We start from the raw sequence: 26,722 nt of genomic DNA, 5'->3' as shown, positions 1-26,722 counted from the left end.
CTTAGTAGAGGTGAAGAAATTACAATGACCAGGTCACAAGTTATCCTCAACTTCATAGCAGTGGTTTGCTTCTTGAATGTCAGTAATATCATTGTAGAAGGCGCTGTTCTATGGTGGCTATATGATTGCTTGGATACATCATATATGCGCTATCCAGCAGTATTACCATCAAGCAAACAGTTTAAAGGAAAACATCCTGATAACAATAATACAGTGAACTGTAATCTGTTTATATATTTCAATGAACAACAAAGTGTAGGAATATACGCATGTCAAGATGACGAGAATAAGCATTATTTGGTTCCTTCAGCAGAAGTTACCAAAATCTCAACTAAAAAGTTTATGTATCTTGAATGTGAACATTTTAAAAACATTGAAAAAGATGAAGAATTAAAAATCACATGCATCAAGAAATACACTCGAGTAAACACAAAAGAATTAACAATAGGATGGATCCAAGGAAGATATATCAATATGCAGTCATATAATGTTAATAGCAGTAGCTTAAGTATTAGTCAGACATTGACTGGTTTCCAAGCTGGAGATGGTATATTCTTTTATTGCTTCACAAGTTTCGCCCAACATGTATCTTTCGAGTGCTACACATTGATACTAAAGGTTTACCCTCGATTAATTGTAAAAATATTGCATAAAACACCTAAACTACCGCATGCGAGTACACATTGCTTCAAGTGCTGTGCAGAAGGTGGATCTGGTAATAAGACAATTTACAATTGGACATTGAATGGAAAGAAAATTACTGAGGATGGTGACAACCAAGAGAAGGATGAAAGATGCTTTAACAATTTACCAGCTGGAAATTACACTGTCAAGTGTCTTGTGAGTACTGATGTACAGAAAAAATATGAAGAGATGAAATTTACAGTCAAAGATCATAGACTTAAAACTACTTCTCTTCCTAAATTGATTGTGAAAATAAAAAGGTTTTACAAATCACCAGAAGTTCATGTGGATGCAAATTGCTTCAAATGCTACACAGAAGGTGGATCTGGTAATAAGACAATTTACAATTGGAGTTTGAATGGAGAAGAACCTATTACATACGTTGATGACAACCAAGAGAATGATGAAAGATGCTTTAACAATTTACCAGCTGGTAATTACACTGTAACATGTTTGGTGAGTACTGATGTCCAGAAGAGGTTTGATGAAATGGAATTCACAGTCAAAGATATTGTGCCAACAGCAACTACACATCAACAGTTGAATCACAATGATAAGGATATAACTATTATTATACTTGCAACTACAACTGGGATACTGTTAATGATACTTTTACTAGTATTGATGTATACACTTAAAATAAAACACTATGTACATTCACAAACTGTGAAGCAGAGTCAACATGATGATACTATCAAAACCTTAAAAAGGGAACTAGATAAAACAGAAGGTGAAAGAATGTATAATGTTAAAGATAGTGAGATACCTTCAAAGAAGGGAGAAAAGATAACGGAAAATGAGCAAGAAAGCAACAATAATATCAATGAAGTGAATGAAGAAGCTTCTACAAGCAAGCAAGAGGAAGGAAAAGAATATTACAACATTAAAGAAAGTGAGAAATCACAACCAACTACAAACAAAAAGAAGGTAGAACAAATGGATGATGAGGAAATCTATTATGAAATTAAAGATGATGATCCACCTTCAACAAGCAACCAGCTGGAATTGTTATGTACCGAGAAATATAGCAACCAAGAAAAGAAAACTAAACATTTTGTGCTTAAGTTTAATAATGACATGTACGTTTCTAGTTTTAATGTAATTGATTGAATCAAAGATGATAAGAAACAGGTTAACAGAAATTACAGTGAGAGCAAAGCAAGTAGATACTACAAAATTTGAAAAAGAAATAATCTTTATCAAATAAACAAGTAATGTGAGCAGATACACGAATCAAAATTGTTAGTGATAAGTAAATTTAATTTCATCTTGCTAACAAATGTTAGCATTATAATCAAATAAAATCATGTTACTTTTAACAGAATAAATCATTTAATTGAAAATGTTAATGTTTAAAATGTATAAAATTTAAAATGAATTATACATGATCGCTTTTTGTGACTTTGTATAATTCTTCAGTTCATTTTAATAAATATTTTCATTCAATGAGGAAATGACACAAAATATTACCATTGAGTGTGCTGTATAAAAAATAAAATTTCAACTTGCAATAAATACTGTAAATTCCTTTGTTCATATACTAATTGATATGCTAATTGATATGCTAATTGATATGCTAATTTAGTATCCAAGCTTATGTATGTGGGTTGCATTTAATTGGTATTAGTATTACAGTTTATTTTTTAATTTGGTTTTATCGAACTTCCGTTTTATCTGAGTATTATCTGTTTTAATCTAGTCTATCTTTATTTTTATACTCATATATTTTTATATTGTATGTTTAATTGTTTTAAGGATGCATCATTATTATGTGTACCGCTGTTCAAAAAGCGTTTTCAAAATAAATTATTATTATTATTATTATTATTAAAAGTAAATATAAATATACATAATTAGTAGATTTATAATCTAGCTTAAATAATAAAAATGTATTTTACAGTACTGCAACATGTAATGATCAATCAGTTCAGATCAATTGAACTCTTATGTTATTGTGGTTTCAAAATACATAATACATTTTAAGGAAATAAACTTAGTTTCGTTTTTAGTTGAGAAAATGAATACAGTCAACTCTCCCAATACCGGACTCTCCCAAAACCGGAATTCACGAAAAACCGGACTTTTTTGGAGGGCCCAATTTGTCCCTTTTCTAAATGTACTGTAATTTATCATGAAAACCGGAATACCCAATTCCGGAATCCGGACAAATTATGAAGTACAAAACACGAAAATTAGCGTCTGAAAACCGGACTGACAGTTAAAAAACTCCAAATATTTACGAAAACATCGTCGTCGCTGACTCGGATTCAATACATTCACAATGTACAAAAGCTTTTAACCATACCCTCACCATGCATGAAGTGCGCGACATTTCGCGGTACGATCAAATAATGTTGCCATGGAGCGCTACACTGTGATTGACAGGTCAGTTCATTGTTAACCCACGAGGCGGCAATTGCTTTGTTGCGTATCGAACTGCGTGGGCTTTTTCACATCGAAGCGCTATGTCTTAATGTCTATTGTTTTTAGCAGGGAGTTGTTAACAACTCCCTGTTTTTTAGCATATGAATTGTTTTTTAATAAAGTTCAATTTACATTCCACTTTGTGTCTTTGTTTTGTTTAAATTATTGTTAAATTCACAATTGCAATAGGACTTTAAAAAGGAATGTTTCACTAAAAATGTGCATCATTATAAATTTGGAAATCATTATGGCAAAACGTAAACGGAATGAACTTGACTTAACTAGTTTGAATAAACTTTGAAATGTTACCAATTAATTATTGTGTCATTATTGCTTGGCTCGTTTACCTAATCAATTTTCATCATTGCTATCAAATTACGTCAAAATAAAGGAGCTTAAAAAACATGTGGTCTAGGTGTGGGCATTTTTATTTGATTATGACACCTCTGCACATGCGCATCAATCAAAGCCCTTCACACCCATGCTGCTGCTGCTGCTAGCTAGCTCACGAAAAACAATAAACAGACCGAAATTATGTTCACCGTACGTACGTAGGTACGTACGTACGCCTTTTTGCCGTTAAAAACACATTGAGAAACAATAATTTACTATTGTAACATGTTTTATTGGTACAGTAAATAATGTAACTTTTAAAAAAGGTAAATTGAATTACTGTAGCTTAATATTAATAAAGTAGGCCTAGCCTAGGCCTATCAGTATTTATTTAATTAAAACTAGATTGACACAATCATAGCCTAGCCTAGGCCTTCCCTACGCTAGGAGACCGTACCGGGCAGCATTCGGACCGGTGATTCAAAGCATTTTCAGTGACAACGTGATGACTTTAAAAATATGTTTTCAGGAAACCGGACTTTCGAAAAACCGGAAAATATATGCCCGCCCAAGGGTGTCCGGTATTGGGAGAGTTGACTGTAATCTAAACAGCGTATACTTCAGATCATTACGATTCTTTCTTTATGATTCAATATAGAAACAGTTAATTTCTAAAACAACATCACTGAAGAGTTCTGAAGTTTATTGAAAGAAGTGAAATAATATACTATGAGGTCATCACAATATTACTTTGACAAAGAACATGGCATTAATTTCTTTACTGATATTTATGGCATCAATGTCACTCACAGGGAATATTGCACAACTGACATTGTGATAGCACAAGGAAAATACCACATGTTAAGGGTCTTTCACGGCTGTCCTAGCACGGTTCTGGTACGGCAAATCAAACATCAATGTTTCGTTTTCACAACGTTCCACATTGCTATCCACCTACCGATATGCACGTAGCCGTGTGAAAACGAAACATTGATGTTCAGTTGGATTTGCCGCCACCTGAGCAGAAACATGCCAGAACATGTGTGAAAGACACTTTGAGTCTTAATAGTTGTGAATAAAGTATGCTATATACTACTGCAAAATAATAGTGTCATAAAAATAAAACTGTGATATAAAAAATATAAATTTAAAGACAACCTAAACTACAAACTAACATTGCTGAAAATAAATAATAGAGAGGTTTCGCAATCTTACGAATACGATAACGAAAACGGATACGTCACGCACACGTATTCATTTATGTAAGCCAGTAAAAATCTGTTTCGCATGGCAACAAAATATTGAGGGCGCCGTCTAAAATATGACTGCGGTAAATTTGAGCGAAGCGCAGGTACGTGTTGCTTGGCTGCTAGGCCTAGCGTAACATCAAAGCGAGTGAGGACTTTAAAAACTGCTATTTATCAAAATTGACCTGGCATTTTAGTAAATTACATTAGTAAATTACTTTCAATAAATCTATAATTATATTATAATCATGAATCATTCCTGATTCAAATGCAAAATGTGCAAAATAGATCAAAAACTATACTCGTTTTGTAGTTACGAATATGACTGGTGATATTCGTCAACACGAATACGCTTTACGGATATGAAATGGGGATCAGCTCAAAAGTGTCAGAATGTGTGACGTATCCGTTTTCGTTATCGTAAGGTTGCGAAACCTCCCTAATACTGTAATATTAAAAAAAAGAAATCAGGGAGTAAAACTATGATTTAAACTTTTGCTTGACATACAGAGAGTAATATAGTTCAAAGTTATATTGATTCCTAGCTACCCAAAAAAAAATGCAGAATTGTGGTAAACATTTAATATGATACAGTTTTTTACGATGTTTTCCGTTGACACAAATGCTTAGGACTTGAAAAAATAATGATCATTTTAATAAGCGGATAAAATATTTGCATCATCTCATCATGCCTTTCAATCACGGAGCGAGTATTGTGACAAGCAACAATAAATTTTAGTTGAACAAGCCGATACACGTAGCATAATATTTTCCTGCTATTTTATGTAAACAATGTGATGCTATACATTATTTTAGTTTAAAAATGTTTAAAAAATTATTTGCTAAATGAAAATACTGTAGAAAGTCTGAATTTGTGAAAGAATTGTATTTCCTACCTTTGATATAAATATTGTATTTACAGCTGGATTGTGTACAAAATTCTGTAAGATGTGTAACCGTTCTGATTGGGTCGTTGGTCCGTAGATGAATGGCCTGGTGAAATAAGAAAACAAAATACTTTTCACTATTAATCGATTGATTCCATAAATTCCATGTATACAACAAACAATACAAAACAGAAAATCACACTAAAATAGGATTTTATCCCATTTAATGAAGATATTGAAGATCGTGACAGATATTTCTAATAATTGTTTCTATACATGTTTCCAACTCAATATATCAAAGATAGTTTTTAATAATAGTTTTATGTATTTTATTGATACTTTTTAATGTTTTATATATTGTATGTGTTTTTAAGCATCAAGGAAAACAAATTTCATGTTCGCCTTGTTGTGTTCATGACAATAAAGATTTATCTTATCTTATCTAAAATGTGTGACTGGTTAGTTGATGGTGTGACTGGTTAGTTGATGGTGTGCTTACATCCCAATCCAAGGGAACAAAGCTGGTCCAAGGAAAGGAACTTTTTTAAGTCTCAATTAGTGGGGTAACGCAGAATCCTTGAGGAACTCAAATGGCCCTACAATTATCAAAATGGTAGTATTGATGTAGCATCCTATCTGTACGGCGACTATATAATTGACTTACCACGACTTTTGGTTGATAGAAGATTGAACACATTTTGTTATGAAGAATTGTACTGTACGTGGATGTTTTATGAAATTATGTCTATAATATTTACATACTAGGCCTATTAACATTTTTTTTTTACATTTTCACAAAGCTAAATTTGTCACCTATATTATTAAACTTACTTTTCCATAGCTTTGGCATAGTGAATAAGTGCAAAGACATTATCTGAAAACACGATCACTTTGTCGTTTCGTTGCTCGTGAAATTTCACTAAAAACTGGCAAGCTCTAAACTTGTTAGGATTCATTACATATACCAACTATAAACAAAATAGACAACATAATATAGCCTAAAATATAGGTTGAAAACAAATTTTATATTTAATCAAAGACAGTAAATTAAAAATTTACTTTGAAGATGTATTGTCCCCCAAAACATGAAAAATAAAGATTTATAAAATCAAATTTTGAATAGATTATTTTGTAGTTTTAATAAAGTTAATCACTTCCGTAGAAAAAAAAAAAGTTAATATTTTCAGTTATAAAATGACAAAATTAATGTTTAAATTCAACCAAAAACCCATTGGCTGGCAGCCAATTTGACTATTTTTTGCTTTAAATTACAGTTTTTTAGGTAAATATATATTATTTTTCAATCCAATTTTTTGTCAACATGGGTAACTAGTAGGTGACATTAACATGGCATATTCAACATTTTTAAGAATTATTTTTTTCTGGGGGATAATACATCTTTAAGTGTCCATTTTATTACAATTGATGATATTTAAAATATTTTTTTTATATGCAACACATTCCTTAATGTTGTTTATTTGGTTTCGTCTTCTGTGAAGAGAAAAAATAGAGGATTCTACAACATTCCTTTCTACTATATGTACCCCAAAAACCATAGAGGATGGTATATAAATTTGAATTGAATTGAAAAAAAATGTTTACATCTTACCAGTCTTTTTCTGGTCCTCATTCCTAGATATTCCCGATAAAATTCTGGTGTCATAGGGCACCAGACCTCAGCACACTGCACCTTGGCAATATGTCCATTGTTTTGCAGTTCCATCCAATTTGCCTCATACAATTTGGGACCAATAAGGAAGTTGAGATCCGCAATCTTGTCGTCTTCCCTGACGAGAGTGGCGGTCAGACCTAGTTTACAGTGTGCCTGTACTTCTGTCAGAACTCTTCTGAACTGTTTGGCTGGGATCGTGTGAACCTCTGAATAAATACAAAATATTATGAATCAATTTTATCTACTGTCATCTTAGTGAGAGATCCATATGGCGTAATGTAAGGGAAATCAGACTAGCATGGGTTGGAAACCTCTCTATCTTGCTTGTATAGGCAAGATCATTTACTCTCATTACCTGGTCCTTCCCATTGGCCCAGTTTACATACATTGATGTGGCATGGTCCTATACTGAGCAATACATTTTTTCCATATCCTATTCTTTTTCTGTTATTTTATTCCCAACTTACTATCCAACACAACGATTATAACCTTTGACATTTTATCCCTATCACCTACCATCTAATACCATCAGTCCCCATTCCTGACTTTTCAACCACTTAATGACCTGATCAGCTTCCCATGACCTCTTACTGCTATGGGAAATCATGGAATATGTACTGATGCATATCGTACAGCCTGAAAAAAAAAGTAAAGGAATTAGAACACAACAGAACTATTTTACTTTATTTATTTTTATGCTTGAGCAACAATAATTCATAATCAACAATTATATAGTTGTTAATATAAAATCTTCTTACATAAAATTAAAGTGTACCTGTATCCCCCAAATGTCTATACAGTATTGTATTGAAAGATAGGAAGGCTGATATAAGCTATTTAGCTTGTTAATTACTGACCCATTAACATCAAGCAAGTATCTAGTATTGCGGACCCGCGGTCATAAGTTGCATTTTCTGGAAAAGTTCGCCTTCACAAGTTTTTTTCAACCTACCCATTGGTTTGTCTTTGGCATCCGACGTGAATCTGCATATCATTGTGTCATCGACCGTTGACCACATCTTGAACTGTGACCTCCACTGCTCCACAGCAACGCCACTGGTGCACAAGACAATACAGCGTTTACGAACCGTGCATGATGCTGTCACTCCAACGAGAGTCTTACCGGCACCTGACGCAAATTATTATACTTACGTAAGATTCAATTACGAAACCAGGATAATGAAAAGGGGTGCTATTAATGGGAAGACTACAGTACCAAGGTTGACAGCCTAATAATAATACTGTATGATGAGTACAATCTCATTCTTAATTATAATTCTACCCACTTTTATGCTAAATTTGGACACAAGAATTTGATTCTTAGTACAATTCGAGTATAATCCCACCCCTTAATTACCAACAAATGTTATACCCAAGCCCCATGGGAGTATACTCAGTCATATACAGTAATAATACACATTTTTAATACAGAAGGTTTTCTCAAGGTATTCAGTCCCAAAAGTTCTGTCCACACTATCAAACGTTATGTGACAACAAAATGTGATGTGCCCATATATGGACATGATGATGTCATATCACTACCATATTTGGGCACATCACACTTTTATAGTGTGATAGTGTAGACAGAGCATAAGGCACATCAGAATACTCAATGGTCTTACCACAGGGTAATACAATGATTCCCGAACGAGCACGCCCATTACCAAACATCTTCCGTAAACTCTTTTCCTGGTATGGTCTCAAAATTGTTGTAGGTTTTAAATCAATGCTGAAAGAAACATATGAAAGAGCAAATGAAAATTAAAATTTTTTAGTTCAAACAGGACAGCTTTTTAAATCAAATAAACGATTCAACAATGCAAAGCTTGGTCTTTACTAGGATGGAACATAAGGACGCGAGTGATTTGACCAATCACAAGCGATGGATTATTCAAACTGTCGCTTATCATTGGTCAACTCGCTTCAGTTGCATCTACGTTCTTGCATCCTAGGACTCCGTGGCCATATTCACCAATCACACTTAAGTGATATATCACCCTTAAATATTAAGTATTTCACTTAACTAAATAAATATTTTTAAATATTCACAATAGATAGGAGATTTTTAATTGTAAGGGTGTGAATGGTGAATACGGTCACTGGAGAACAGCATGAAGTACTTACTTAAGGTCTGGGTTGTTGGTATCATTTCTAAAATCATACTCAGCTAGGAGTGGAAAGTCCAACTCAATACACCTTCAAAGAAAATAAACAAACTATAAATTGCAACAAAATTATATCCACACTATAAGCTTTTTTTTAAAAAACAGATACATAGCACTAATACAATTTGTTGAGCTTGTTCAAACCAAAGGATGACTAAAACAATTTAAATGTTTTGGTTACAATGATCGGATTTGGTAAATCACAATTTATTGTATATTATACCCATTTTAATTATTAACTAACCTAATTTTACTATTATTAAAAAAAATAACACACTAAACATTGAATGGATTATCAAATATACTATACAATATACTATACAATATACTATACAATATACTATACAATATACTATACAATATACTATACAATATACTATACAATATACTATACAATATACTATACAATATACTATACAATATACTATACAATATACTATACAATATACTATACAATATACTATACAATATACTATACAATATACTATACAATATACTATACAATATACTATACAATATACTATACAATATACTATACAATATACTATACAATATACTATACAATATACTATACAATATACTATACAATATACTATACAATATACTATACAATATACTATACAATATACTATACAATATACTATACAATATACTATACAATAGCCGTGTCTTTTAAGACACTAAAGTTATAGAACCCATTTAAACTAAACCTAATTTACAACTGACAAAGAGCATATGTGATTGGTTAACTCTCTTGACAGTATTTAACCAAGGCAATCTAATAACAGGACACAGAGCTTCCCAAGATAGGAACTCAGTCTTGATCTGTACTATGGACATATTCTCTACAGTGTGCGGTGTTAAGGGGCGTGGAACTGATCGTCATCGCAGCCAGAGATAAATCCTTTGATCTCAAGAGCTCAGCATCCTGTTGTTAGACTGCCTGAGAGGGAGAAAATGTGGCTATATTACCTTTTCTGTAATTTCTCAATTTCCTGTTGTTTGACCTCAAATGACACAGTCTGTAAGTCTTCTCCTTCTTCATCTTCCTTATCTATCTTGTCGTAAAAATCATAAATATCACTCGGAATGGCCTCTTTCTCACTTCCATTTTGCTCAGATGCTTCAGCATCTACTGTACTAGTCGCTGGTTTATTGAGCTTTAAAAGAAAAGTATGTTTACAATCATTTGAACTACGTTTCATTGTATTTATGCAATTTTATTTTATTAACATTATTGTATGTTATATTGTGGAAATTAATTAATATACAAATAATGAATCTTTATGAGTGTAATGGTACAAATAATGGCATGAGGTGAATGATGAAAGGATATCAACGAGGCAACACCGAGTTTATATAACATTTCATCATTCACCAAATGCCATTATTTGTTTGTTTTAAATTATATAAATAACATCTAAATAAATTCCTGTCATTTGAATCAAATAAGGTAGCCCTAGCCAAGGCCTATATTTCATTCACATTGATTAAAAACAGTAACATTTGGTTTTTAATATTATATTAAATGTTATATTTATATGGATTTTATAAACACAACTACTTTAGTGTTAATTATGTCAACAAACAACTAAACAATCCTAGGCCTAGCAGGGCTAAAACGCCTAGGCTAGGCCTAACAGATTTTTTTTCATCCGCGAAACGTTTTTTTTTCGTACACAAAAACGTTTAAAATAGTACTATTAAACGATCGTTTAATAGTGCGTACTATTGCACGCCATGTGACCCACAATTGTCCAATCAAATGACAGGAATTTATTTAGGTGTTACATAAAATTGAATAAAGAATTTGATATAGTCTACCTCCAATTAAAGACCATCCATATAATAAACAATTCAGAGTTTTGGTCTTTAATTAAACAAGAAATAGTTCTTACAAAAACGCTGCTCAACATTTTAAAATTAATCATTGTTCTTTCTTCAGATATTAAATGATTAATTATTAAAAAGATGTCCTTTAAGCACAAAAATACATACAAATCAAAGATAGTTCTTTAATTATGAATCACATTATGCCCATTTCTTCACTAGTTAATTGTACTATGAATACACAATTATTTATAGACATTTTTTTACCATGGAAACGTGTAACAAAATAAAAATATGTTGGTTAATCACAAAAATACACAAAATCTAACATAGCTATTTAATTATAAATCACATTATGCCCATTTCTTCACTAGTTAATTGTACTATGAATACACAATTATTTATAGACATTTTTTTACCATGGAAACGTGTAACAAAATAAAAATATGTTGGTTAATCGCAAAAATACACAAAATCTAACATAGCTATTTAATTATAAATCACATCATGCCTATTTTGGTGGGTGTTAGTAATCTGGTTGTATTTCATTGAATAATTGATATTTCTGCTAATTTTCAACAGCTTTTGAAAGAAGACATGTGTACCTTTCCAACAATGTATTATTTGCCAAAAAATATTAATCTATAATTCAAAAATGGCATTTAAAAATGGTCAATTTTGAACTTTAATGTGCTGTGTGTGTGACCCTCAACCTGTAGGCATGCAACTGAATACCCTCTAGAGACAACGTGACTCCACGGCGGTAGAAGTGAGAAAATTTTTTTCCAGTCTGTTGATTCGCGTCAACCAATCAAAGGGCAAGAATCCAAAATCGTTCAACCGTGAGCCCTCATAGACTCTCTTTTCCCATACGTTTTTTGGATCCAGCAGCTAGGACCTATAAATTATAGTAGAGTTTACAAATTCACAAAACTGTCGGGCTTAGAACTATAGCTACCGCGATGATAAAGCTTCTTAATGAATATATCCTCTTGGGACATAGCTGGCTAAGGCCGCGGCGCGAAAATGTGATCTATGTTTACCAAACAATTGTATAAAATGTAGGAATTTCTATACAAGAGCTTTCCAATGGTTCAAAGGGTACTTTTCTATAGAACATTTATTCTTAAAAACAGAAAGCAAAATCAGAAATATTTGCCCAGTCCAAATGTGTGGTTAGAGATAATGACGGTATTTTTTCTATTCTGTTTTGTTCATCCATATTCTTTCTTTTTATTAAAGATGTATTGTCCCCCAAAAACATGAAAAATCAAGATTAATTAAATCAGACTTTGATAATGTTTTCACTTATAAAATTACAAATTAAATGGTTAAATTCAACCAAAAATGTATTGGCTGGCAGCCAATTTGACTATTATATTACAGTTTTTTCAGGTAAATAAAATTTGTGGTCAAAGTGTTAATAATTATTTTTTTAAAGGGACAATATATCTTTAAATAAATTTCTTACTTTTAATGCCGATTTAATTGTTGTTTGTGACTTGATAAGTCCATCCGTATCTTCTAGTTTGTCATCTTCTCGGAAACGGCATTCCTGAATTTCATGATCTTTTAGTAATTTTTGTAGAACCTCCTGTAAATACAATAAGCAAAAAGTAACAACTAGGGCTAGTCTGTAGGAAGCTCACATGATGCATGGAGCTTAAAATAAAATCAAAATAACTTTAATTTTGGTTAATAATGGTGAACATAAAGGGAAATTAAAATACTTACGGGAAATGACGTTTCAACAAAGTATCGATTGTGTTTTAGCACAAGTTTTAGCTTACCATAGCTCACAGTACAAAGCTGAAAAAAGAAATAAATTCCAAATCAATTTAGTGATTAGGAGAACTGGAAGAATTGGGGTTAACCCAGTATACTGGTTCATCTCAGCCCCCGTTGTGGTGGACAGATGAAAGAGCGCCGTTTGGTGGCAGCATTTGATCACAAAGGGACCCTTAGTTAGAAAGTTGTGGTATGTCGCTATTCAGCCCAGTAGGCTGCAAGTCACAGGTTATTCCACAATTTACATTTTAAGAGGTCGTGGGTTCGAGTCCTACCTGATAATTACTAGGTTATTACTTTTTACTACTAGATTATTAAAGTAAAGTATTGTATTCTCAAATGTACTTGGTATAAGTACAATTTTGTCATTTGACCAAATAATATCCATTTGAGGATATCATGTATATCATTTATCAAAGTCAGACATAAAAACAATACTAAAGTAAACCATTGAAGCACAGGATCGCCTAAATGTTATAAATAAAAATAACCGTCGAGAGGCTCTCCACATAGAATTAACATAATATATTGTTATTTGAATTACCTTGATAAACTCAATAATTCCTTCAGGAATTGATGTTTTACTGAGGCGTCTCAAGTATTCAATGATGTCATTAGTCTGAAGGCCTACAGAAACAGCCGCATACAAGGAATATGGAGTTAACCTGTAATACAAAATAGTCAACTTTAGTTAGTTAAATCATAAGTCCAAGTACTTCCAGGTCATCTATTTTGGATTCAAAGGTCAAATGGGTTAAACAAGCCTTATTTACAGTCCAGTATTTAATATTCATTATTTTGAAAAAGTACAATCGTGTCAGGAGCACATAATAGGCATAACCCCAAACTGGTCGTCCCTTTAAAATTAACAAAACAATATTATATAATATTAACAAATTAATTAGAGAAACTGAGAAATTCTTATGTGGTGTACCGCAAACAAATTATTACAAACAATACAATATATATATATGAGGTGTAGGCTGGCTAAATTAGATTAATATAAAACACTACAGTTATACAATTAGTATATTATGTTATACAACTAACTTGTATTCATGTATATGTACTGGACGACCAACAGGTTCCGAAATCGCAATGAGAAAGTCGTGAGCGTGCTTGTATACTGGTGAGAAGGACTCCAAGAAGATGTGGCCATCAGGAGCCTAAAAGAAAGACAAAAAAGTATTACTAAATATTATTAATTTTGTTTTCTGTAGCGCGATATTCATATAAATGTTAATATAAATATAATGAATGCATTGTCAATTGTATGACACTATACAAAGATAAATAATTTTAACGACCTAATTAATTTGCGTGAGATTGCCAGTAACAGAAATAAGTGGCTTTTGTTATTTTGAATCTTTATTTTTACATTATTTTATATTTTTTGTTGTTGTAGGATGCATGCATATAAGAACGTATCAGATTTTGTAAATCCACAGTGCGTGGTTTTGTTACATTTTTTGGAATAAAGTTACCTATATATATATATATATATATATACAACCCCCGGAAGAGGTACTCATTTGTCCGATGTGTGTCATACCTTATATTGTATACACTATGACACACCCCTGCGTAAAATATGACTTAATTATTTATTACTCCCTCTCCCAGGGGTTGCTAGAGCGTCATACAATTGACAAGTGCATAACAGTGACATATCATGTGAGAGTTGAATGAAATATCTTCCAAAGATTAAAATACACTTACAACCCACAACGGCCTAGACCCGTGATCACCTTTAAGCTCCAATTGTGACCTGTAATCTTTAGCTCCGTATTCATCCTCGACCGAAACTTCATCTACCTTCTTAAACGCTCCCTCTGGCACCAGTTGCGATTCATTTCCTAGATAAATAAAAGAAAACACGAGTAAATTTTTCAGTACATTTTGTTTTTCAAAAAGCATTATAAGAAGTAGGAAAGAATTTGGGACCTTTAAGACATTTCTGTTTTGTTGCTGTCCAATTTTGAGGATAAATGGAACAAGTGACCTGAATTGATGAAAGATTGACAGTGGCAGATCCATGATTTTGAAATAGGGGGGGGGGGGCGGGGTGGGGGAGGGGAGTGGGGGAAAGATCCTACAAGTAGTGACATGAAGTGCTCGACTTAATTTGATCCTATCTTTTGCATTACAATTTGTGAAATTTAGATGGGGCCCGGGCTGGATGGGGCCCGGGCTGGCTGGGGCCCGGGCTGGCTGGGGCCCGGGCTGGCTGGGGCCCGGGCTGGCTGGGGCCCGGGCTGGCTGGGGCCCGGGCTGGCTGGGGCCCGGGCTGGCTGGGGCCCGGGCTGGCTGGGGCCCGGGCTGGCTGGGGCCCGGGCTGGCTGGGGCCCGGGCTGGCTGGGGCCCGGGCTGGCTGGGGCCCGGGCTGGCTGGGGCCCGGGCTGTCTGGGGCCCAGGCTGGCTAGGACCCCCTTGAATCCGCCCCTGATTGAGTCCAAGCTATGTGAAGTTCTTTGAAGTACTTCGAACTTCAATTTAAAAAGTACTTGTCAAATAGAGATACCTTCTTGAGTATCATCATCCTCTATGTCTGGTTCGGGTACCTTTGCTTTTTTTGATTTCTTGCCATCTGAAAAAGAATATAAACAGAGTAATAAGAAGAAAATAAGAGGATTAAGAGAAATACAGCATTGTAACCCTAATAATCATCACCTACAACATGGAGACAGTGCCTCACAATCCCTCATTCTTTTCTCCAATTCCCCACCCCAAGATTTTTTTTTGTGGGTTGTAAATTTAGCCACTACTTATACTTATAGAAAAATTACTTATAATATAATTCGTGTAATTGAATACTACCTAATTGGCCACAACCAACTAGGGGACTTACCTACGTTCTTTCTGTCTCTCTTCCCCATCTGAATCTAAGTCTAGCAAGAGCCTCAGTTCAATAATGTCAAGACTTAGGAGGCCTATTTATTAACTTTTAAGGTGTTGTGTTGCTTCTCAGGCAGTTATAACCTAAACATTCAGATTATTCATTTATTTACCACTAAATTATATTATTATATTTAACTAAAATCAATATTAAATTCTAATTTAATTTTTATTGATAGAAATAACGAAATAAAGCTTAGGCCTAAGGCTAAGCATACTAGGCCTACAATCTACACCTCTCAAAGGCTAAAATGGAAATGGATTTCCCAAAGTAAAGTATACTCCCTCTATCGACGTAAAGACAGTTCAATATTTGTAGGGGAAAGCAAATGATTTGTACACAAAATATTATGCAGAAAACTAACAGAAATATTTTTATTGTAATAATTTAAATTTAAAAAAATCTGTATATGTTTAATTATTTCTTATAAGACTATAAAATTATCGTTATCTATATCAATTAAAAAGTTCTTTTACGGTGCCTTGCTATTATAAATAATGGACTTGCCTTCTAACACGACATCTATCTTGCCATGTGTTTTTTGTTGTGATTGTGTTTGTGAAGAAAGGTGAAAAAAAAGTTGGTATATTTTATAACATCAAACAAAATGAGTGATATAGTATTAAATTGTTTTATAACACTTGATCATTAACTACTGCTTAGGCTGGATAGATCTTTAAACTACACTAGACCTACTAGGGGCCTAGCTATGCCTTTTCTTTAAATTTACGATGCTAGGCTAGGCCTCCGATACTCAGCTCTACAGACTACGCTGCGTACGTACGGCTGTCTAGTGTAGGTAAAAAACCGGCTCGATCTGATGATAGGACTGACCTCGATCCCGGATAAGCCTACCTACATACCAAAATGTGCTTTTTACATGTTCAAGTTAAATTAATGTATTGTTGTGGAGTTATCTCTAATAATAATTCAGATTGTATTTTTATTTGTTGTTCATAACATAAACCTAGCCTAATTTATTTTATAAATTTAATAAATAACTTCCAACATAGCAAAATGAAAGTGAAGAAAAAGCAGCAGCCTCAAAATCTAAAGCGTTATAAGAAATCTGTTTACAAGCTACTAGAAAAGAATGATGATGAAACCGAGACAAGTAAAGACCCAAGACTGAGGAGAAAAAGGGTTGGCAAGTCTAGAAAAGAAAGAAGAAAGGAGGCAAAGAAATTAAAGAAAGTTAAAATTCAGGCGTTTCACACCAAGAAACAAAAGGTTTGTTTTAAGTCACAGTGTTAACGGTAAATTAAACTGATTTTTCTTGGATAAATTTAGCTTTTTATTTGTGTTATCTAAATTTTCTACAGATACAAGTGGTTGAAAAGACTGAAGAAGTAAAAAGTGTAAAGAAAAAGAAGAAGAAAACGGTGGCAAAGAAAGAAGGGAATAATAAGGTCTGTTTTGCATCTAAAGCTCTGTCTACACTATCAAACCTTATGTGACAAAGCAATGGGATGTGCCCATATATGGACATGATGATGTCATATCCCTACCAAACTAGTTTGATAGTGTAAACAGAGCTTAAAGACACCTTCCCTACAATTTGTGACGTTTTGTAAAAATAATACATATATATTACTTTAAAAACATTAAACCAGGGTATTCCTTGTCTTAAATGTACGTTTTATTGTAAATTATGATAAAAAGTGAGAAACAATGCACTACCTAAGTACTGTAGCACGTGGCGAGTGACCTCTAGCTAGGCCTAGCTTTGTAGGTAACAGTAACGTACGAACATTGTACGCTAGCTATATACCTAGCCTGACGTTGTATAGTTGCTGCATTAATTGTCTTTCTATTTTTGTCAGACTCCGTTGATACAAATTGGGGATCGGTATTTTCGCTGAAAAGTTTGAAGTATTTCATTTGTTTTGGTCTCACGATCGATCGAAAAGTGGGTGAATTACAGAAGAAAAACAAAAATATCAATCCGCGCGCAATGCATTTTGGGATTTATAGCGGGCCGCTATAATTATTAGAATCGACTTATTTTTCACATTTTTAACCATTTAAAGACGGAAAAAAGTTATCGCAATAGGACCATATAGTATTATTTTCACATTAAATATAGTTTGTGATCTTAAATTAAATATAAAAAAAGGTAGGGAAGGTGTCTTTAAGATGTCTATAAATGTTACAATTGTAGTGATTTTATCTCTCCAAACCAAACAAGACGTAAATCACAATTTTGCCAAATTATAGCAACATTGTATACTAGAATCAGTCTTAATTTCCCCCCACCTCTCCCATTTCATGGTTATAGACTTCTTTTTTTTTAATAAATAAAATTCTTTTGTTTTCTAACAGAAAAAAGAAGAAACGTTGAAAAAGGCTCAGTTGCTAGAACAAAATGAAAAGGAAGACAAGTTGATAAAGAAACTGGAAAAATCTTTGAAATTCAGGAAGAAAAAGAAAACGAAAGAAAAGTTGTTACCGATGGTGTTTAAGCAAGATGGCTTAGATTGTATCCTTTTAAAAATAATAATTTAAAAATAAAATTGATTGATGAAAGATGACAAACAAACAGGAGTGATGACTGTCAACCTCCCATACGTATGTTTTCAGTGGTCTCAGATGAGACAGTAGTCGACTGGGAGGCAGGGAATATAGTAATAATAGTCAATAGCATTGATCAATTTGCATTTGTAAACACCTTTTAACTTTTGTATTGTTTTAGTTATGTTTTTTTTACTTCTTTTACTTTTAATTGTTGTTTTTTTTTTGTATACTGAAACGGCCTTGCTAAAAAACTATATTAAGTGATCAAGTTTTCTGTTTTTAAATAAACTTATTATTATTGTTATTATTATTTTTATTATTATTACTATGCAAGGACACTTATGATGTATAATATTTTACTCTTCTTTTGCTAAATTTATTACCATCGTTATTTTGCTTAACTGTCTACTTTCCAGATCTTCTTGATGTTTGCGATTCAGAAAAAATAAAAGCATTTGAAGACAGTGATTTAGAATCAGATCTCAGAATGGATGATGAAGAAATGCTTTCGTTCTCCGACCAATCAGAGGATGAGAATGATGAGCCTGTTGAAGAAAGCGCAAAAAGAAAAGAGAAAATTATACAAGAGAAAGAAAGTGATAAAATCGAAGAACGAACATTACCTGAAGAATATTCGGATGATGATGATTTTGATTTAAGCAGCGATGATAAAGAAGATGATAATGATGAAGATGATGAGGATGTACAACATATTAAATCGTTACCAAAGATGGATCCGTACGGCAACTTAGTAGGGACGTCCGAAAGCACAGAATTACCCAGCGGCAGTTACATTCCACCTCAAAAACGAGCGCAAATGATGGGTGAAAATAGTCAGAAACAATTGGAACTTGAAAAATTAAGAAAACAGGTCAAGGGTCTAATAAATAGGTGGGTCTTATATTTAAAAAACAATAGTAACTGTATCTCCCTTATCTTAACAAAAACACTGATAATACTATATTTTGTGATTATTTTTATTATGTATATTTTTTTTTTAGGTTAAGTGAAGCAAATTTACAATGGATCTGCTCCCAAGTAGAAGATTTATATTTAAAACACAGTCGTAATGGTAAGTGTAGAGATAAGTGAAGATAATGATATAAAATAACACTGCAAGATAAAGTTATTACTGTATATTACAATTAATCTTTTTCAGATATGAATGAGGCTTTGACAACTATAATATTACAAGTGTGTGTGTCGCCCTCTCTCACTCCAGAACGTCTTGTGTTGGAGCATGTGTTATTAATCGCAATACTGCACACTAGTATTGGAAGTGAAGTTGGTATGAAAAGATAATTATTGTTTCTTAGATTTTACATTGAAGTAAATGTAGTTTACAGATATTTGATCAAGATTACATGAATTACATTTCCTATGGTGTAATAATATTGTAGAATAAATAAATCAAATTGTTTTTAACAATTTCCAATTTAATGAGTGATATTTGCTTTTGAAAAATAGTTTTTGTTACTATACTTTATTTGATATCTTATTAACGATTTTTGTTAAATTGAGCTGTACTGTAGGCCTAACAGTTTTTAAATTGTCGAACAAAAATGGTTTTCTTTTTTTAAGGTGCACATTTTATAACAAGGGTTGCTAAAGAGTTTTCAACCTTATATGGTAGTGGCGGTAACTATGGTGTTGGCAAACAATGCGACAATATATTACTCATTTTTTCTCATCTCTATAATTTTAAAGTAAGTTTAATTTATTCATGATAATAAATACAAGTGATATTTTATTTGACTAAAAAGCAGACTTTAGAATATTATCTATTAAATTACATCTATGACTTTATCTTTATTATACATGTGTATTTATATATATTATGTATTTATTTCACTTGCACGTAAAGGGCTTGTGTTGCCCAAAAAATCTGCACATTTTTCTGATTGTTTTAATTAAATATCGTTTTGATTTAGCTTATTTCATTTTGTATCTTCATTGAGGTCCAGCCACTGATAACCACAACATTGTCATTCTTTTTAGTAATTTGCCTTTGGATTTATATATTGTTATATTGAAAAAATTAAGATGAGGAAATCTGTGACAATGAGAAAAAGTCCATTAGACCATTGGAGCTTTCATGGTATTATAACTCGATTGGATAGCAACTATTTAGCACTCTCTGCGTGGTACGGTAGAACAGCACTATTCCCTCAATTGTACGCATGTGCACCAGAGATCAAATTGATACGCTCTCATCTTTTCACTTTTTTTTTTTTAGATTATTCACTGCACGTTAATTTATGACATCATCAGGAAACTTGTGACATCATTCACAGAAAGAGATATTGAAATGTTACTACTCATCATCAGGAGTAAGTCTGAATGTGTTTGTTTATACATTATTTAATAATGGTTTCATCCTTTTTGATATACCATGTATTCTGATATTTTTTATTACTAGATTTTCAAAATGTGTACCACAATCTGTCTCAAAGTCTAAACTATCAAATTTTATTTGACAAAAATATGTGTTTTGTTCATATATAGACAGGATTATGCCCATATATGGACACGATGAACTCACATCACCACCATATCACACTTTTTTTGTCAAATTAGTTCAACATATATCATTACAATAAAACTGTAAAAATACATTCTGATTGGTCTGTCTAGGCTGTGGGATGAGCCTACGTAAAGATGATCCTTCCGCCCTCAAAGATATCATCTTGGAGATAACAAGTCAAGCAAATGCCTGTTCAAAGGAATTCAAGGAACAGTAAGTTGAATCAAGATATATACTTAACTGTTGCTAAAAGGTTAAAGCGTGGTTCCCACTAGCGACGCAACACAAGGACGTAACGCAACGCAAGTGAATTGACCAATCACAAGCGATGGCTTATTCGCTTGTGATTGCTAACTGTCTGTAACTTCGCTTGTCATTGGTTAAAACGCTTGCGTTGCGTTTACGTCCTTGCGTTACGTTCTAGTGGGAACCAAGCTTAACTGTCGCTACTGGAAGCCAGCAGACAATAACAATTACTGACTAAATCTACAGTGTATATCAACTACCATCAGCTCAATTTATATTCATTTCTACACCCTTACTATAAAGATATCTATGTAAATGATAAATTTGTTCACTAAGGTATTCTATTTTTTCCTTATACTGTATGATAATATAGTATAGATACAATGGTATGGTGAATGAATGCATTGAGGTACCTACCTTGCTAGGCATTCTTTTTGCCTTGTCTTCATATGTTCAAAGATGGACATACACATAATATATGCTGTAAAATAATATTCTAAAAGTTTCAGACATTGCAATTATCATGATAGGTGACTCACTGGTGGGGCATTTAAAAGGCAAAATCTGAAAGGACTGTAATACATACTACTAATTTTTCTTTCATTTTGTCAATCAGATCTAGAGTCAAGTTTATGTTAGAGATTTTAACAGCAGTTCGGAACAACAATCTTCGTAAGATACCAGGCTATGACGCAGACCATCTGGAGCATTTAAAGAAACTCTTAAAAGGCATCAGTAAAGGTAATAAATGCCACACATAAAAATCTGTATGAAGATAAACTATTAAGATTTTCAATATTTGTATATACAGATGAAAGAGTAGTATAGGGTTCATCCATTGTCTGTGGTTCACTCGGGTTATAGATCCATGACTATTAACTGTTACTGTATATCCTCTGGTATAAAACCTATAATTTAAAGCAAAAAATAGTTAAAGTGGCTGCCATTTTGTATGATTTTAACTACTAACTTTGTCATTTTATAAGTGAAAACATTTTTTTTTTTTTCTATGGAATTGATTAACTTTATTAAAACTACAAAATAACATGTTCAAAGTCTGATTAATTAATCTCCTTTTTTATGTTTTTTGGGGACAATACATCTTTATAAACATTTTCTTTTTGCATTATTTTTTCTCTTTCAGCATCAGCGACAGAAGCTATGTTGACTGTATCCCTAGAAGATTTATTATCAGCTGACGTGAACGGTCGCTGGTGGGTGGTTGGTTCCGCTTGGACGGGTCGACAACATTCAAATGACAGCAGTAACGTAGTGAATAAAGAAGTGAACCAGATGAGTTCTAAAATAATGGAGTTATCCCGACAACAAAGGATGAACACGGATATCAGAAAGACGATCTTTGCCGTGATAATGACAGCTGAGGTTTGTTGTTTCAAAATACTTTAGAACTGTATAAATGAGTGAGTGGCCGAGCGGTTAAGACAGTGGAACCGTAAATACGTAGCCATAACATCGGCAAGGGTTCGAGACTCACTCACTCCATGGTTCTGGTGGTAGAACGAGTCTTCTCGGACTATAAACCGTATGTCCAGTGTACACATCTAGCTCATTTGCACTTTAAAGAACCTAGTACAACTTTCGAGACGAGTAGGAGGTTACCCCAGTGTACTAGACCACACACAGCCACTTTCACCCACCGGCAACTAAACCAGTACCGTACCCACATCAACTCCTTAAGAGCGTAGCCAGCCCTAGAGGAGATAGGCACCGCTGAGTGATATGCCTGTTGCATTGTATCATGAGTACTACTACTGTATCTCATCTGCTACGCCCCTACGACCTAGGTCATGAGGAAAAAAATATAGATCCTTTTAGCTTGATGAAAGGACTTCAAGTAAGCTATTTGGTTGGGTGACTGTCATCGTCCCAGCACAAATGATTTACATTGCCTGTTCAACAACGTATTAAGTATAAACTGACGTTGTTCGTTTTTAAGATTCTAAATGACAGCGCTCCAGCTTACTTACCTGACCTTGTGGTCAGAGGCCTACGATCATTGTCACAAAACATTCTTCAAGAGCGTAGAGCCAAAAATCAGTGGGTTCCAAGATCTTTTTACGTTTCAGAAGTGAATGGAACAGTTAAACGCTTCACTAGTCTGAAGTGTCACATGGGTGGGGGACAACGGCGCTGTACAAGTTTTCATTTATTCTTAATTTTATTATAAATAAATTCATGACAGGGATATCCTAACATGTTGTAGGGTAAATTGCATGGCCACATAAAAACTGCTTTGATAAGTATAACAACATTCATTTTTATTGACAAATCAACATTTTTCGTGTAGGCCCAATTTATTTTCAGGTAGTGGTTTTAGGAACACAAGAAATAGTAGGGAACCCTGAAGCCTCCCAAGGCAATTCTAAAGATTTAAGAAGTCCGGCTTTCATAATTGTAATCATAATATTGATGATACTGAACTTTTCTTTTTTTAGGACTACATTGATTCATTTGAGAAGCTCCTGAGGCTTGGATTGAAATCCGGACAAGAGCGAGAAATAGTTCACGTTATTGTTGGTTGTTGTCTGCAGGAGCGGGCGTTCAATCCGTACTACGCACACCTGGCTACTAAGTTCTGTACTTATGACAGAAAATATAGAGTATGTCTTTTTCCTCTTCTTAATTTCTTGAAATATTAAGTATTATCTCTATTACAAATTGTAACAGTAGTCGTATAAAGAAGAATGACTTTCTCCACATTATCTTCATGAACGTATTAAGCCATTAAGGTCATCCTAAACTTACGTTAACACCACCTAGAACCAACCTAAATTCTGTGCCCTTTTCAATTCAAATCTCTCCTGAAAACTCACCTATTTCAATAGTTTTTTTTTTAAATTGCGCTTATAAGTGTTTAATATTATAGGACTTACGGCCAATTTACACAGACGAGCAGCAATGAAAACCTGCATGCTTGTCCCGCGTATAATCTGTATCTATCCCGAGGGGGTGTCTGATCAACCGCCCGTATATTTCTGTTTTTGCTTACCATTTACAGCTTCCCATTACCACTCATCTGTGTAAATTGGTCTTTACGAAGTAACAAAAGGTATTATACATTATAATAATATAAAAAAATGAAGTACCTACAAATTGACAAAACTATACTTAAATTGTTTTATAACTCTGTAATTCTCAGTGTAATACTTTTTTGTAATGTTTGTTTTTATGGTAATACAATGCAAAAAGATAAAATTAAACTTAATCGAATAGGAAATAGAGCAATTAGACTAGTAGGAGAGCACTTACCTGATGTTGAATCCTTGTATAAAGAAAATGTGTTAAAAAAAGTAAAAAGTATCATTGATGATGAAACACATCCTCTTCACAAACAATTTGCTCTCATGAATTCTGGCATAAGACTACGTGCACTTAATACCAAAACAAAACGGTTTAGGTGCTCGTTTGTACCTAATGCTATACACTTATATAACTCCAGAGTACAAAGGTAAAATGTAATTGTAACCGATAATTTTTATCTAATTTTAACAATTTTTAGCCTCTTAACTTTTTGTGTGTGTTTTTGTAAATTGTATTTTATATTTTTGTATTTTGCCAGTTTTCAAATCACATTTCTGTTTTTTAAATGGACAATAAAGTATATATGACTATGACTATGACTATGACTATATAGTAGCCATTTCTTATCACTAATATATTAAAAATTAAACAATTTCAGATGGGTCTTCAGTTTTCATTTTGGGACAAGTTTAAATCATTAGAACAACAACCAGTACATGCTACAAACAACTTAGCATTGCTCATTGTACATCTGCTGGTGGCTAATGCAATGTCCATTTCAGTTCTGAAGGTAAGGAAATGACCACAACCAATTACGGTTGATTCCATAGCTGTATGTCCAGTTAATAATAATAAGACTTCCTTTCTGATTCCATAGCGGTATGTCCAGTTATAAGTTAAATCTGCTATACATGGGTGGTGATGCTTAAAGATGTGTTGTCCCCTAAAAAAATAATTCTTAAAATGTATTTGTTGAATATGCCATTTTAATGTTACATAATACTATAGTTATCCACTTTGACCAAAAATTGGATTGAAAGAAAAAATAGTTGAATTGGCCTGCCAGCAGTACTTTTTGTGTAGTATGACTCATAATTCATTGAAATAAATATTAAAGGTATGATTCATTTTTATACTTATTATTTCAAACTAGGTAATTGAGTTCAGTGATATGGACAAGCCTATGGTCAAATTTTTGCGTAAAATTCTAACATCGCTTTTAATGGAAAACGAAGAAGAAACGATTACAACCGTCCTTGGAAGTCTCTCGGCGTTCCCGAAGTTCAATTTACTACGCGAAGGTCTTCGTATTTTTCTTTTTCATTTCTTGAGGAAAGGAAATGAGAAGAATATCAAAGATGATACGATGTGGCAAAAGATGAAAATTGCTGAACAAGCCTTATTAGGAAATATGAATATTCAACTGTAATAATTAATATTTAAATATGAACAATAGTAAGCACGCCTTATTATGAAATATGAATATTCAAATGTAATAATCAATATTTAAATTTCTTGAGGAAAGGCAACATGAAGATCAATAAAGATGATATGTGGCAAAGAATGAAAATTGCTGAACAAGGAAATAATATAAATATTCATTAAATAATTAATATTGAAACGTGAACAATATTTAAAGCAATATACAGTATGAATAATATGACTATTCAACAAATATAGTATTTGACATTGTTAGGAAATATGAATAAAATAGAACTCCTCCTGGGACAGCCCAGACAATATTTTACCTTAAAGCATGAATTTTAAATATAAAATCTGATTAATTGTACATAAATCAAATATTTGTAACAGAAATCAAGATGAAAAAACATGAATTTTGCTTAATATGGTCAAATACCAAATTTTGCCAAATTCTGCCATAAAAACCAGAAAGACTTTTTTTCAGTAGTTAGGTAGTTTAACCTAATGTAATAACATATCTGGTGACTCCCTAGAAGGTGAAAAAAGATGGTGGATATACGGTGGATAATTTTTGCTATAGCATGAAAATAAAAATCTGAAGTTGAATAAAAATACCAGAAATGTAAAATTCAAGTTATATTACCTATATTTAGTCATCTGATAAAATTTTTTACCACACTGTTTATTTTTCATAGCTTTTTAAAATGCCTCTCTAATAAAAAAATTAGTGTACAAAAGAATAGAGATTTTACTGTGTAATTTGAACTATCCCACTGATAAGAAAGTGCTTATTTTCAACAAGCTTGTGTAACACAAATAAAATCCCAAAAATTATGAAACATAGGGGAAACTATAGATCAATAATTATTGGAATGCATGATCAATAGAAATTTTTTGCCCGCACCTGGCCTTTAAAAACGGAACAAGTGGAAATATGATGCCACTATGGCAATAAAGGCTAACCAATATTTGGGTCCCCATAATAGAGGTTCTGTGTTCAACAATAGAAAAGAAGTAAACACACAATTTTAATAATAAATACGCAAAC

At 32.9% G+C, this 26,722-nt stretch overlaps 2 protein-coding genes across 3 annotated transcripts in view; one reads left to right on the top strand and one right to left on the bottom strand.

Annotated features, from left to right (window-relative positions):
• LOC140040399 (general transcription and DNA repair factor IIH helicase/translocase subunit XPB-like) overlaps window positions 1–15,963 on the bottom strand; it is a 74,968-nt gene extending 59,005 nt beyond the window's left edge. For both annotated transcript variants that reach the window (XM_072086344.1, XM_072086430.1), the window contains exons 1-15: window positions 15,879–15,963; window positions 15,552–15,617; window positions 14,750–14,886; window positions 14,081–14,196; window positions 13,575–13,695; window positions 12,977–13,051; window positions 12,714–12,836; window positions 10,385–10,572; window positions 9,372–9,443; window positions 8,870–8,976; window positions 8,200–8,376; window positions 7,764–7,883; window positions 7,185–7,453; window positions 6,407–6,543; window positions 5,585–5,681 (exon numbers count right to left, since the gene is read on the bottom strand). In XM_072086344.1, the coding sequence (XP_071942445.1) occupies window positions 5,585–5,681; window positions 6,407–6,543; window positions 7,185–7,453; window positions 7,764–7,883; window positions 8,200–8,376; window positions 8,870–8,976; window positions 9,372–9,443; window positions 10,385–10,572; window positions 12,714–12,836; window positions 12,977–13,051; window positions 13,575–13,695; window positions 14,081–14,196; window positions 14,750–14,886; window positions 15,552–15,617; window positions 15,879–15,906 (1,833 nt within the window). In that variant the 5' untranslated portion in view covers window positions 15,907–15,963. The remainder of the gene's footprint in view (window positions 1–5,584; window positions 5,682–6,406; window positions 6,544–7,184; window positions 7,454–7,763; window positions 7,884–8,199; window positions 8,377–8,869; window positions 8,977–9,371; window positions 9,444–10,384; window positions 10,573–12,713; window positions 12,837–12,976; window positions 13,052–13,574; window positions 13,696–14,080; window positions 14,197–14,749; window positions 14,887–15,551; window positions 15,618–15,878) is intronic.
• Window positions 15,964–16,480: 517 nt separating this feature from the next.
• On the top strand, window positions 16,481–26,719 carry LOC140040255 (nucleolar MIF4G domain-containing protein 1-like). Its single transcript, XM_072086087.1, has 15 exons — window positions 16,481–16,505; window positions 16,940–17,156; window positions 17,249–17,335; window positions 18,249–18,405; window positions 18,857–19,331; window positions 19,442–19,512; window positions 19,600–19,728; window positions 20,022–20,146; window positions 20,677–20,770; window positions 21,075–21,177; window positions 21,827–21,951; window positions 22,355–22,593; window positions 23,667–23,831; window positions 24,911–25,042; window positions 25,406–26,719. Exons 2-15 carry the CDS (start codon window positions 16,944–16,946, stop codon window positions 25,679–25,681), a joined length of 2,391 nt encoding a protein of 796 aa, XP_071942188.1. The 5' UTR covers window positions 16,481–16,505; window positions 16,940–16,943; the 3' UTR covers window positions 25,682–26,719.
• The last annotated feature ends 3 nt before the right edge of the window (window positions 26,720–26,722 follow it).

Source organism: Antedon mediterranea, chromosome 1, assembly GCF_964355755.1.
Source record: "Antedon mediterranea chromosome 1, ecAntMedi1.1, whole genome shotgun sequence".
NCBI classification, from domain to species: Eukaryota; Metazoa; Echinodermata; class Crinoidea; order Comatulida; family Antedonidae; genus Antedon; species Antedon mediterranea.
Note: the sequence above shows the minus strand (reverse complement) of the source record. Positions and strands in the feature narration are given on the sequence as shown.

Excerpts from the sequence above, each read along its gene's own strand:
- LOC140040255 (XM_072086087.1), top strand. The coding sequence starts at position 16,944 with ATGAAAGTGAAGAAAAAGCAGCAGCCTCAAAATCTAAAGCGTTATAAG. Across the intron at positions 19,513-19,599 it reads TTTAAAACACAGTCGTAATG|ATATGAATGAGGCTTTGACA; the intron begins GTAAGTGTAGAG and ends AATCTTTTTCAG. Across the intron at positions 20,147-20,676 it reads CTCATCTCTATAATTTTAAA|ATTATTCACTGCACGTTAAT; the intron begins GTAAGTTTAATT and ends TTTTTTTTTTAG.